The sequence below is a fragment of the Lucilia sericata genome, unplaced genomic scaffold (assembly GCF_015586225.1).
Source record: "Lucilia sericata isolate MDLA Ls3-8-SP2 unplaced genomic scaffold, ASM1558622v1 Contig002553F_arrow, whole genome shotgun sequence".
Classification (NCBI taxonomy): domain Eukaryota; kingdom Metazoa; phylum Arthropoda; class Insecta; order Diptera; family Calliphoridae; genus Lucilia; species Lucilia sericata.
This window is the reverse complement of record NW_023996320.1, coordinates 5888-19284: the sequence shown is the minus strand read 5'-3', so window position 1 is coordinate 19284 and position 13397 is coordinate 5888. Positions and strand designations below refer to the sequence as shown.

The 13397-nt window shown below is 31.0% G+C and overlaps 1 protein-coding gene across 1 annotated transcript in view; it reads right to left on the bottom strand.

Annotated features, from left to right (window-relative positions):
• Positions 1-11681, bottom strand: part of LOC119614070 (BAI1-associated protein 3) — a 31322-nt gene extending 19641 nt beyond the window's left edge. Inside the window, exons 1-3 of the mRNA XM_037970172.1 lie at positions 11445-11681; positions 5621-5789; positions 1066-1366 (exon numbers count right to left, since the gene is read on the bottom strand). Coding sequence (XP_037826100.1) covers positions 1066-1366; positions 5621-5789; positions 11445-11618 — 644 coding nt within the window. The 5' untranslated portion in view covers positions 11619-11681. The remainder of the gene's footprint in view (positions 1-1065; positions 1367-5620; positions 5790-11444) is intronic.
• Positions 11682-13397: the final 1716 nt, after the last annotated feature.

The following is a 13397-nucleotide window of genomic DNA, read 5'->3' as shown; positions in this document are numbered from 1 at the left end:
ACTGAACTAGAACTGAACTAGAACTGAACTAGAACTGAACTAGAACTGAACTAGAACTGAACTAGAACTGAACTAGAACTGAACTAGAACTGAACTAGAACTGAACTAAAACTGAACTAGAACTGAACTAGAACTGAACTAGAACTGAACTAGAACTGAACTAGAACTGAACTAGAACTGAACTAGAACTGAACTAGAACTGAACTAGAACTGAACTAGAACTGAACTAGAACTGAACTAGAACTGAACTAGAACTGAACTAGAACTGAACTAGAACTGAACTAGAACTGAACTAGAACTGAACTAGAACTGAACTAGAACTGAACTAGAACTGAACTATAACTGAACTAGAACTGAACTAGAACTGAAATAGAACTGAATTAGAACTGAACTAGAACTGAACTAGAACTGAACTAGAACTGAACTAGAACTGAACTAGAATTGAACTAGAATTGAACTAGAACTGAACTAGAACTGAACTAGAACTGAACTAGAACTGAACTAGAACTGAACTAGAACTGAACTAGAACTGAACTAGAACTGAACTAGAACTGAACTAGAACTGAACTAGAACTGAACTAGAACTGAACTGAACTGACTAGAACTGAACTAGAACTGAACTAGAACTGAACTAGAACTTAACTAGAACTGAACTAGAACTGAACTAGAACTGAACTAGAACTGAACTAGAAATGAACTAGAACTGAACTAGAACTGAACTAGAACTGAACTAGAACTGAACTAGAACTGAACTAGAACTGAACTAGAACTGAACTAGAACTGAACTAGAACTGAACTAGATCTGAACTAGAACTGAACTAAAAATGAACTAGAACTTAACTAGAACCGAACTGAGCTAGAACTCAACTAGAACTAAACTGAACTAGAGCTATACTAGAATAGAACTGGAATCTCTACTTTAAATTGTCTACTCCACATTACATATTTTATGCAATATATTTTCTCAATACGTTTAATTTTAAAGTTAAAAGTTAAACTCCTGTTTAATATTTTTAATATCTGCTATTTATAATCTAAAACTATTTACTATTTAAACACACTTACAATTTAAATTTCTCATTCCATTTGGGATTCAACGTGTGCGGTTTAATTGATGTTGCACAAATGAATTTTGCTGGCACTGGACCACCCAGTGAATCACGCTGTTCACGGCGACTGCTGCCTTCGCGTCTCTTAAAACTCAAACGAAAACTGTGCTTACGATGTGGCGGTGAATCGGTAGCATTGTTGTCGAACGCACTCATATCGGCGGACAAAGCGCGTGGTGTCGGTGGCAGTGGCAATGGTGAGACGGGTGGTCCACCATCTGGCTGTATGCCCAGCATGCAGTAGGGATCAGAAAAGCCTGTTTGTGGGAAGAAGATGAATTTATGTATTAGTGTTTATTTTAAATACATTTTACTTTTAAAACTATAAGAAAACACCTACACTAATGTTGCAAATGTTTCTTCTATTATTGTTAGCAGACATGATTTAGTGTTGTTGGACTTTGGATTTCTTACAGTTTTTATCTTTTCTGTTTGCTTTTATGAACACAGTTGTATTTTATTTGTCTTGTTTTTGTTTTAAGATGAAAAATTAAAAGAAATTTAAATAAACATTTATTTGTTGCAAATTAAAAACAGCAGCAGTTACACTATTTCCCAGAGAAATTTAAAATATAATATTATTTTCAGTTAATATAAATTTAAAACACAAATTGTTAGTCATAAATAAAACCATCTGTGAAATTAGTCAAATCTCTTTTTAAGAAGGAATCAATTATTTTTAATCTCGACGGTTAGCTAGTCATAGTCGCCAACATTGCGTTTAAGTTTACTGGGAGCGTTTAGTAAAACACATTTTATTCCATTTGCTGTTCATTTATAAATAATCTAATTTTATTTCTTGATGGCACATTTCTCCCTTCTTAACCTTTTATAAAATTTTTAAAATGAATTTGTTGTTACCAAATCCCATGGGATAGAGTACCTGGTGCAGCTGCTTGAGTGCGCTTAATAATCTTGAATATATTTACGGTATTAAGTTCATCTTTTTGTAAACACCCTGGCTGAGATATGGGCAAGAACTAGTTTGGATGATTTGAAAACGTATCCAAAATGTAATCTTCTCATAAATTTTGTAAACCAAAATAATTTGTTTGTTAAACTATTGAAACGTATTAAAATTTTCTTTTAAACTATTCTAAATTAAGCATATCATGATTTAACCGAATATACTACTTGATATTTTATAATTTGTTACTAGTATTTTATTTGCCCTTAAATATTATTTTCAATTTTAACATGTAGTTAGTTTTAATGAAAATTACTATGTACACTTTTATGTGTATTTATTAAACTCAAATCCTCTGGCTAAAGAACACACATTTCGAATGAAATATTTGCCACAATTACGAAATGTGTACAAACAAGTATGAACATGAAGAAATTCCAAAGCAAATAAGTAAATAAAAATATTAAATAAATTTAGATTGAAAAATGATATAAAACACATTTTATGATTAAGATGAGAAGACATATAAATAATTTGTTTAAATGTTGTTCTTTTTAAGCATTTGATGGGGAAAATATTTTGTAAAGAAGTTTTCTAAAAAAGGTCATTATATGAAAAAGATAAATATGAAATTGTCTTGGTTTTTGTCAAATTTAAAATATCTTTTTTATAATTGTTTGATTTTATGAACATTATTTCTGGAAATCTTAAATTCAGTCACAACACTTTGCTAAAGAAACAAATATAAAGTAGAACTGAACAAGAACTGAACAAGAACTGAACTAGAACTGAACTAGAACTGAATTGAATTGGAACTGAACTAGAACTGAATTAGAACTGAACTAGAACTGAACTAGAACTGAACTAGAACTGTACTAGAACTGAACTAGAACTGAACTAGAACTGAACTAGAACTGAACTAGAACTGAACTAGAACTGAACTAGAACTGAACTAGAACTGAACTAGAACTGAACTAGAACTGAACTAGAACTGAACTAGAACTGAACTAGAACTGAACTAGAACTGAACTAGAACTGAACTAGAACTGAACTAGAACTGAACTAGAACTGAACTAGAACTGAACTAGAACTGAACTAGAACTGAACTAGAACTGAACTAGAACTGAACTAGAACTGAACTAGAACTGAACTAGAACTGAACTAGAACTGAACTAGAACTGAACTAGAACTGAACTAGAACTGAACTAGAACTGAACTAGAACTGAACTAGAACTGAACTAGAACTGAACTGGAACTAAACTAGAACAGAAGTAGAATTAGAACTGAACTCGAATTAAACATAGTTGGAGATGTATTAAAATATTTGTCTTTCTGGTTTCGAAAAATTCAAAAAAAGCTTCACACATTTTTGACAGAAAAGCGTTATTTTATTACACACAAACATACATATGTAAACTTAAAAAAATTTTAGTTTTAAACAAGGTTTTATTTGTATTTTAAACCAATTTATTATTTTTAAACATGTTATTACCTTGTAAAACACTAAAATTTAATTTTAATAGAGCTGCTAATGTGTAACATTTAACAACAACAAAAATATATATTTTTCATCACTTTCCACATTTAATTTCAGTTAGTCATGTGAATATTTTGCATATCATATTTTAACAAATATTTAGCAATTTTTTCCACGCATTCATCAAAACTCCCTATTGCATGCAGAAACAGCTTAACAAGACATAATTGGTATATAACCTGACCGGAAGTTATTTATCTGTTTGAAATGCAGGTGTAGTAGGAGTTACTTTTTTCACTGGCCATTAAATAAAATATTGACCAAAAACGCAAACAAAAGCCAATTATATAAAAAAGTAGAAAATCATTTTTATGTATATAGCTAAAACGGTGGTGTGTGCAAAACTAACAATAAATGTGAAACTTTTAATGAAAACATGTTTAAAACAATCAAATTGTGTTAAACAAAATATTGAAATGAATAAAATGCACGAAAATTTCTCGGTATAATAATGTTAAATGGAAATGTATGTTGAACAGTTAAATGCTTCAAATTATTACAATTAAATAAATATTAGAAATGTATGCGAAAAGAAATTAAATATTATATTTCATTTTGAATTATTATAGAATTATATAGAATTTTTATATTTGTGTAGTATAAACATAATTTTGTTAAATGTATGTATGTATTTACTTAAAGGGCATGAAAGCTTAAGTACACCATACGTATGATTATTATTTTTAACATGATGAAAATTTAAATATCAATCATACGCTCTAGTAACTGCAGTTAATTAAAGAATTACATTTTGAAGGTATATTTTTAATGTGTTTAGTTTTAATTTTTTGCTACCTTATTAGTATTTGTATGCCCCTTACCTTCGCCAAGGAGAACTTTCTGGTACTTTTTCGAAACTTTTTGTTTTTGTTATGAAATTTGTATTGACTGTTTTTTAACAGACTATGGTGAAGGGTATATAAGATTCGTTAATCCGAATATATAACTCTTGCTTGTTTTGCTATATGTTGTTAATAACCTGGGGAAGCTTTTGGGTAATTTTAAAATATATTTTTTTAACATTTCACTATACTCATTCAAAACAGGAAGCAACATTAAAAAGGATTTTGTTGGAATTTAACAGATATTAAAAAGTATTAAAATGTATATATGAGAATATCCGGCTTCGCTACCTTCATATATGTTGTAGGTTACAAAATCTTCTAATTAAAAAGGTACCACAAAGTCTCCTCTTATGGCTTCTCATATTTCGTATGTAGCAAGGGTTCATTGTTGGGGATTTTCACTCACTTATATAACAGATCATCATGTCAATGGAGGTCTGCTGCATTAAGTTGTCTGTTATAAAATGTCATCACTTTTATGTAATGAATCACCTCTGACATTGTCGTCAAGACAAGACAGTATTCAGCTATATAATTTTCCCCTCCTTTTCCCTTTAAAATTATTCTAAATTTCAAAAATCCCTCCTTTAATTTATACGACAATTAAAAATATATTTATTATAGCTCCCCGCCATTAGGACTATAGCCACGTCACTCATTAACGCGACTATTTTATACATATCTAAAGATTTACCTTAAAATCCAACACCACCTTTTGTATGAGTACTCCATACGTATGAGTATTATGCTTTACTTGATGAATATTTAAATATCAATCATACGCTCTGGTTACCGTGTGTAAAAAAAACTTAGATTTTGAATTATAATTGAATAATTTATATGATTTTTCTTTTGTTAAGCGTGTAATTTTAATGGTTTAACTGGTAAAATTTCTTTTATACTTATTCACTGAGTTCCATTTAGTATATTATAGCTAAAGTGTATGGACACTTTCATATATACATATATATGAAGGCCATAAAGCATTATATTTTTGCCAACTCACTAAATCATTCTTATACATATAATTATAAAAAATGAATCTAATATTACGCCATCACTACTCATTCATTTATTCAAATTTATAACTCTTTCAAAAAAACACTCATACGCCTCAATATACAGCAAATGTGTTTTCCTCTAACTCTTATTTAAACTATACAAAAAATAAATATGTTTATTTTATTCTAAATAATTTCTATTAATATTTAATACCACTTACCATTTGCATCTTTGGCTTCTAAACCCTCTGCCTCGAGCACAACCACTGACAGGACAATAACTTTGGGTTTATCTTCAGCTGTTGCATGCAACAGGCGATAATGACGATCTGGACTAATGCCAAATGCACGTTGAGCATGCAAATACATTTCCTCTTTATAATGGGCGAACTAAAATGACAAAAAATAAGAAAGAAAACGTAATGGTATTAAAAGAAAATGGAAAAAAGCAAAAAAAAAAAAAACAATTATTTTGCAAATAAAAAGAGTTGAAGTGGAATGAATTGCATATTAAAATATATTATCTATTGAACTGTGTTTTTTTTTTATATTTTAAGATAAATTGAAAATGTTGAGTCATAATATTATAATATAGAGAGTCATTCATTCGTTGCTTTTTATTGTCTGGCTATTGTTTTAATGTATTTACTGAAAATGGTCTTTTAAAATGCCATTTTATAATCAACCATTATTTCTATTTTCAATTTGTCTTTAGCAGTACTAAAACACTTAATGATTTTTTTTTAAATCTTTAACAAATAGAGTGTGCATTATACGTACATAGTATGTCTGAAAATAATACGTTAGAAATACGATGGCAAGTATTGAATGTTGACTAGTTTATAGTATTCTATAGGCAATAAACTGTTAGTTATTTACTGAACTATGGTCTAGTCACTAAACTTAACTATAGATTAGACTATATTCTTGACTCTAAACCGGACTATGGTATCGACTGCAGACCGAAATTTAGTTTTGACTATAGTATGGATTATAGAATGGCCTATATTTTCAGCTATAGTTTGGACTATTATACTGACAATAGTCACGAATATAGTCTGGACAATAGTCTCGACTATAGTCTGGACAATGGTCTCGACTAAAGTCTCTACAAGAGTCTCTACTATAGTCTGGATATTAATCTCGACCATAGTCCCTTCAAAAGTCTCGACTATAGTCTGGACAATAGTATCCACTATAGTCTGGTCAATAGTCTGGACAATAGTCTCGACTATAGTCTGGACAATAGTCTAGACTATAGTCTGGACAATAGTCTAGACTATAGCCTGGACAATAGTCTTGACTTCAGTCTGGACAATAGTCTCGACTATAGTCTGGACAATATTCTCCACTATAGTCTGGACAATAGTCTCAACTATAGTCACGGCAATAGTCTAGACTATAGTCTGAACAATAGTCTAGGCTATAGTCTGGACAATAGTCTAGACTATAGTCTGGACAATAATCTAGACTACAGTCTCTACAAAAGTCCCGATTATAGTCTGGACAATAGTCTCGATTATATATACTATACTATAATCTGAACTAGAGTCTCGACTATAGTCTGGACAATAGCCTCAACTATAGTCTGGACAATAGTCTCGACTACAGTTATACAAAAGTTTCGACTACAGTCTGGACAATAGTCTAGACTATAGTCTGGACAAAAGTTTCGAGTATAGTATGGACAACAGTCTCGACTATAGTCTGGACTATTGTGTCGATGATCTCTCCAATATTGGCAGGACTGAGATCTGAACCGTAGAATGGACTATAATTTCGACAAAAATCTGGAATATAGACATGACTATAGACTGGAATATAGTCTCGACTATAGACTAGACCCTAATTTCGACTGGACAATAGTCTCTACCCACAACTGCATTATCGTCTCGTTTATGAATTGGACTATAATCTAAACTATGGACCGGACTATAGTCTCGACTGTAGACTGAAGTATAATTCGGACAATAGGCTAAGCTATACTCTCGACTGTAAAGTGTACTACTTATAAACTCAAATATAGACTGGACAATAGTCTTGACTAAATACTGGGTTATAGTTTCGACTATAGACTCGAATATAGTCTCGCCTATAGGCAAGACAATTAATAAACTTAAAAAAATATTTTAAAATTTTTCTCGACAACTTTTAAAACTATCCTTCGTAATTGATTGCTGTAATAAAAATTCACCACTTTACCATAATCATAAATATTAAGTGCATTTTATTTTAGTTCAATCTAATACTAATGATGTCTATATAGATTTTTTAAGACCAGTTCTTATTAGAACATTTATTGCATTATTATTTACTCAGTTATTAGTTATTTGATAGACGTTTTTACTACAAAAAAAAAACTAAATTTATTACAAATATAATAGAGATATGAGAGCAAATAGAACATTAATTAGAAAACAAAATAGTAAATAGTTTATGTGTGAAGTAGCAATGAAATAAAAATAATAACAGCTATTATTTTCTGGATTTAATAGCTTTAAATTTTACATAAGTAATTACATGCTATATACGAAATTAGAACCCATATGCTCATAGAATTCTAGTGTATGTTTGTATATTTATTAGCCTTTATCTGACATCACTTCAATTTAGAAGGAAAAAAATGGTATTTTAAGTTTTCTTTTGCCTTTTATGTTACTTAATTTGTCGGAGTAATTATTAGAACTAAATTCATAAAATGTTCAATTAACTACTAATTTTACGTCATTTACAATATGCTTTATAATTTATATTTTCCCCATATGTATGGCCAGGAAAAATGACAGCTTGTTATTCATTATAATTTACCCCTATAAATCAGTGCCTCTTACTTTTGTTAATAATTAGTAAAGGTCCTTATTTCTAAGAATGTTAAAAAATAATATATTTTCAAAAAGGATACATAACAATATAAAATCTATAATAAAATGGCTTCTATGAACATAAATTTATGTTTACATAGTCTTAATAATTACAGACATTAGGGTAATGCTAATTGTTTATTAAAAAGGGTTTTAGTAATTTTGTTAGAAAATGTTAAAGTAATGCACTAAAGTATAGTCTCGACTGTAGACTGGACTATAATATCGATTATAGACAGGACGATAGTCTCGATTATAAACTGGTTGATAGTCTCGACTTTAGACACGACTATAGATTGGACTACATGTTGGAATATAGGTTCGACTATAATATCGACTATAGTCGTTACCAAATACTGTACTATAAACTCGAATCAATACTGAACTATAGTGTAGACCTTAGATTGGATCATAGTCTCGACTACATAGAGTCGACTATAGAATGGACTACAGTATCGACTATAGACTGGAATACAGTATCGACTATATAGAGTCGTCTATAGAATGGACTACAGTATCGACTGGACTAGAGTATCGACTATAGATTGGACTAGAATATCGACTATCGACTGGACTTTAGTCTCGACTATAGACTGGACTATAGTGTCGACATAGACTGGACTCTAGTCTCGACTATAGACTGGACTAAAGTCTCGACTATAGTCTCAACTATATACTGGACTATAGCCTCGACTATAGTCTCAACTATATACTGGACTATAGTCTCGACTATAGACTGGACTAGTGTCGACTATAGACTGGACTATAGTCTCGACTATAGACTGGACTATAGTCTCGACTATAGACTAGTCTATAGTCTCAACTATAGACAGGACTATAGTCTCAACTATAGGCTGGACTATATTCTCGACTATAGACTGGGCTATATTATCGACTATAGACTGGACTCTAGTCTCGACTATAGACTGGACTCTAGTCTCGACTATAAACTGGACTATAGTCTCGACTATAGACTGGACTATAGTCTTGACTATAGACTGGACTATAGTTCGACTATAGATTAGACTATAGTCTCGACTATAGACTGGACTATAGTGTCGACATAGGCTGGACTATAGTCTCGACTATAGACTGGACTAAAGTCTCGACTATAGTCTCAACTATATACTGGACTATAGTCTCGACTATAGTCTGAACTATATACTGGACTATAGTCTCGACTATAGACTAGTCTATAGTCTCAACTATAGACAGGACTATAGTCTCAACTATAGGCTGGACTATATTCTCGACTATAGACTGGGCTATATTATCGACTATAGACTGGACTCTAGTCTCGACTATAGACTGGACTCTAGTCTCGACTATAAACTGGACTATAGTCTCGACTATAGACTGGACTATAGTTCTACTATAGACTAGACTATAGTCTCGACTATAGACTGGACTATAGTGTCGACATAGACTGGACTATAGTCTCGACTATAGATTGGACTAAAGTCTCGACTATAGTCTCAACTATATACTGGACTATAGTCTCGACTATAGTCTCAACTATATACTGGACTATAGTCTCGACTATAGACTGGACTATAGACTGGACTATAGTGTCGACTATAGACTGGACTATAGTGTCGACTATAGACTGGACTATAGTGTCGACTATAGACTGGACTATAGTGTCGACTATAGACTGGACCATAGTCTCGACTATAGACTGGACTATAGTCTCGACTATAGACTGGACTATAGTATCGACTATAGACTGGACTCTAGTCTCGACTATAAACTGGACTATAGTCTCGACTATAGACTGGACTATAGTTCGACTATAGACAGGACTATAGTCTCAACTATAAACTGGACTATAGTCTCGACTATAGACTGGACTATAGTTTCGACTATAGACTGGACTACAGTCTCGACTATAGACTGGACTATAGTCTCGACTGTAGACTAGACTATAGTCTCGACTATAGACTAGACTATAGTCGCGACTATAGACTGGACTATAGTCTCGACTATAGACTAGACTATAGTCTCGACTATAGACTGGACTATAGTCTCTACTATAGACTAGACTATAGTCTCGACTATAGACTAGACTATAGTCTCGACTATAGACTGGACTATAGTCTCGTCTATAGACTGGACTTTAGTCTCGACTATAAACTGGACTTCAGTCTCAACTCTAAACTGGACTATAGTGTCGACTATAGACTGCACTATAGTCTCGACTATAGACTGGACTATAGGCTGGACTGTAGTCTCAACTATAGTCTCGACTACAGACTGGACCTTAGAATCGACTATGAAGTCGTCTATATACTAGATCATAGCCTCGACTAGAGAATTTGTAAATTTTTTCAAAACTAGAGAATATGTATGTGTATGTGTCATCAGGTACATAAATCTTCGTAGAAAATTTTAATAACTCGTACTAATTGTAACCAATTTTTGCCCTGATTATCTCTTTGGAAAGGTTATACTATATACCAGAGAAGTAACCAACTGTTATACAAATAAGTCGTTTTCAGAGTTAACTCACATCATTATGCAATATAAACAAAAAATTATTAAATTCATCAATAAATATCACCCTTATATACATATGTACAGTATATTGGCCTAAACATACAATAACAAAATCCGAAAAATAATTGTTCTGTAACGATTAGATATATAAAGAAAACAAATATGCTTTGCTGTCTATCCTTCTAAAAGCTTATAATTTTACAGTCCAATAAATAAATTCTTTATCAAACCACAAATATACAACATACAAGATGTCATCATTTATTTATTTTGATTAAATTGTAACATAATTTAAGGGGCACACGCATACACAAAACGATAAAGCCAAAAAAAACACAGACAATATTTAAAGCATTTAAAAGGTCTTTGAGGTCTTTAAGTTGTTCTACTATATGGTTGAATAACTTAATTTAAACAAACTGTAGGTAATAGAAACGATTGTTCATTTTATATACATACATACATACATACATACATACATATGTATATGTATGTATGTACCTATAAATATATAAGCACAATAAGAATATATGATTTTATTTTCCAGTTAATCCCTGTCAGTCTTAATTTAATGTTTTCGTTTATTTTATGATTTTCATTTTAATATTTCTTATATTCTGGTATTAATGTGTGTGCTTATATATTTTTGTATTTATAAGGAAAATATGTAGGTTGTTTGTTTTCTTACCTGTCCTCCTGGTGCTGGTGCACCTACGGTATTGGCAATTGTTTGTAATACTTCCATATATAATTTTTCATTCTCCTCTTGTTTATCTATAGAATCTTCAGCAATATTGGGCGGTTCCCGTTCATTTTCATGATGTGCCTCGGCACGTGCTTCAGCAGCACGCGTTGCCGACATACGACGATTTTCCCGTTTCCATCCCAATGATGTGAAATTTTCGAAATAAGAACCATCTGTTTCTTGTACGCTAGGGAATGAAAAAGAGAGAAATTTAAATGAAAATATTTTTGTTAAATAGAAAAAAATAGTTTAAATATATTTTATACAGTATTCATAAAGTTATTAAATGCTAGTCCATAGATAAGGCCATAGACTAGGGAATAAATAAACCAACATATTAGTCAAAAAAACTAATCCATCGACTATTCTATGGGCTACCTTACGAACTAGTCCATAAGCATAGTGAAATTCATAGACAAGGTCAAACACTAGTCCATCGACTATCTCATATTCTATTCAATAGTCCAATCTAAATACTGGTCCATTGACTAGTTCATAGATAAGTCCATGGACCATAGATTAGTCCAGTCCATAGACTATTCCATATTTTATTCAATAGTTCTGTTCAAAAACTAAATCATAGATAAGTCCATGGACTTAATTATATGAATACAAGTCCATAGACTACACAATAGACTATTCCGTAGAGTGAAGAAAAGTCAAATAAATATAATAGTCAACACACTAGCCCATCTACTAGTCCGTTGACTAGTAAATAGATTGGTACATAAACAACTAGTCAGAGAAGTCCATAGTGTAGTCCAAGGTTAAGTCCATAACCTAAACCAGGGAAAAGTGTTCTATATATCTAAGTACATAACATATTAATTTCAGTTAGTGGCCTTTGCATGATTAATATTAAAAATGCATATAAATATTTTTTTAATAATATTATCGTTAAATCCATCGAGTGTAAAGTGACAATATGACATTATTAAAATTATTAATTTATTAATTAAAAGGATTATTTGATTGAAAAGTAAAAAAAGAACGCTTTAACATATAATGCTAATTATTCAACATTATATTAAAAAAACAAATTTAATGTTTAAAATATTATTTTTCACCTTTAAATTAATTAAATACTTTGTTACTTTAAAGTTTAAATAAATATTTTGTTATTTAAAACCTTATTTTTTTTCTTTCTACCTTTTACCACATTCACTTTGCAGTTAATAAAGATAAGCAAACTAAATAAATAGTTTTTCTACTTCCTCAATCTAATCTATAAAACAATTTGTATAAATCCAATTTCTTGCATAAACAGCACATTTTATATGGGGATTTCTAAAGTTTGCGTGGATTTTGTTTTCCTTTAGTTTTTTGCTTTTATAAGGATAATGAAAGTTTATTGTGTAATCAGCATAAAACCACTAATGGCTAAAACAAATACACAGACAAATAAAATTCAATACAAATATTTCTGTATATATGTATGTAGGTATGTATGCATGTAGATTAAGGTGGTTACAGGAAATACAAACACAGAGTTTATTTTATTCGACTTTATTGAATCCATGTAGCTACTGAAGTCTATATCCTATGTATTTCTTTACCTACTGGTCTAAATCGACTTGCTGAAGACCATACAATATGTATGTATTAAAGACATTTATTTGAATATTTAGCAGCTCAAAATTCAACAGAAAACATGAACTATAGACTAGAGTATAGAATAAATGCAGACTAGACTATAGACGAGACTATAGACTAGCTAACGACCTGACTATAGACTCGACTATAGACTAGACTATAGACTAGACTATAGACTAGACTATAGACTAACTATAGACTAGACTATAGACTAGACTATAGACTAGACTAGACTATAGACTAGACTAGACTAGACTACTATAGACTAGACTATAGACTAGACTATAGACTAGACTATAGACT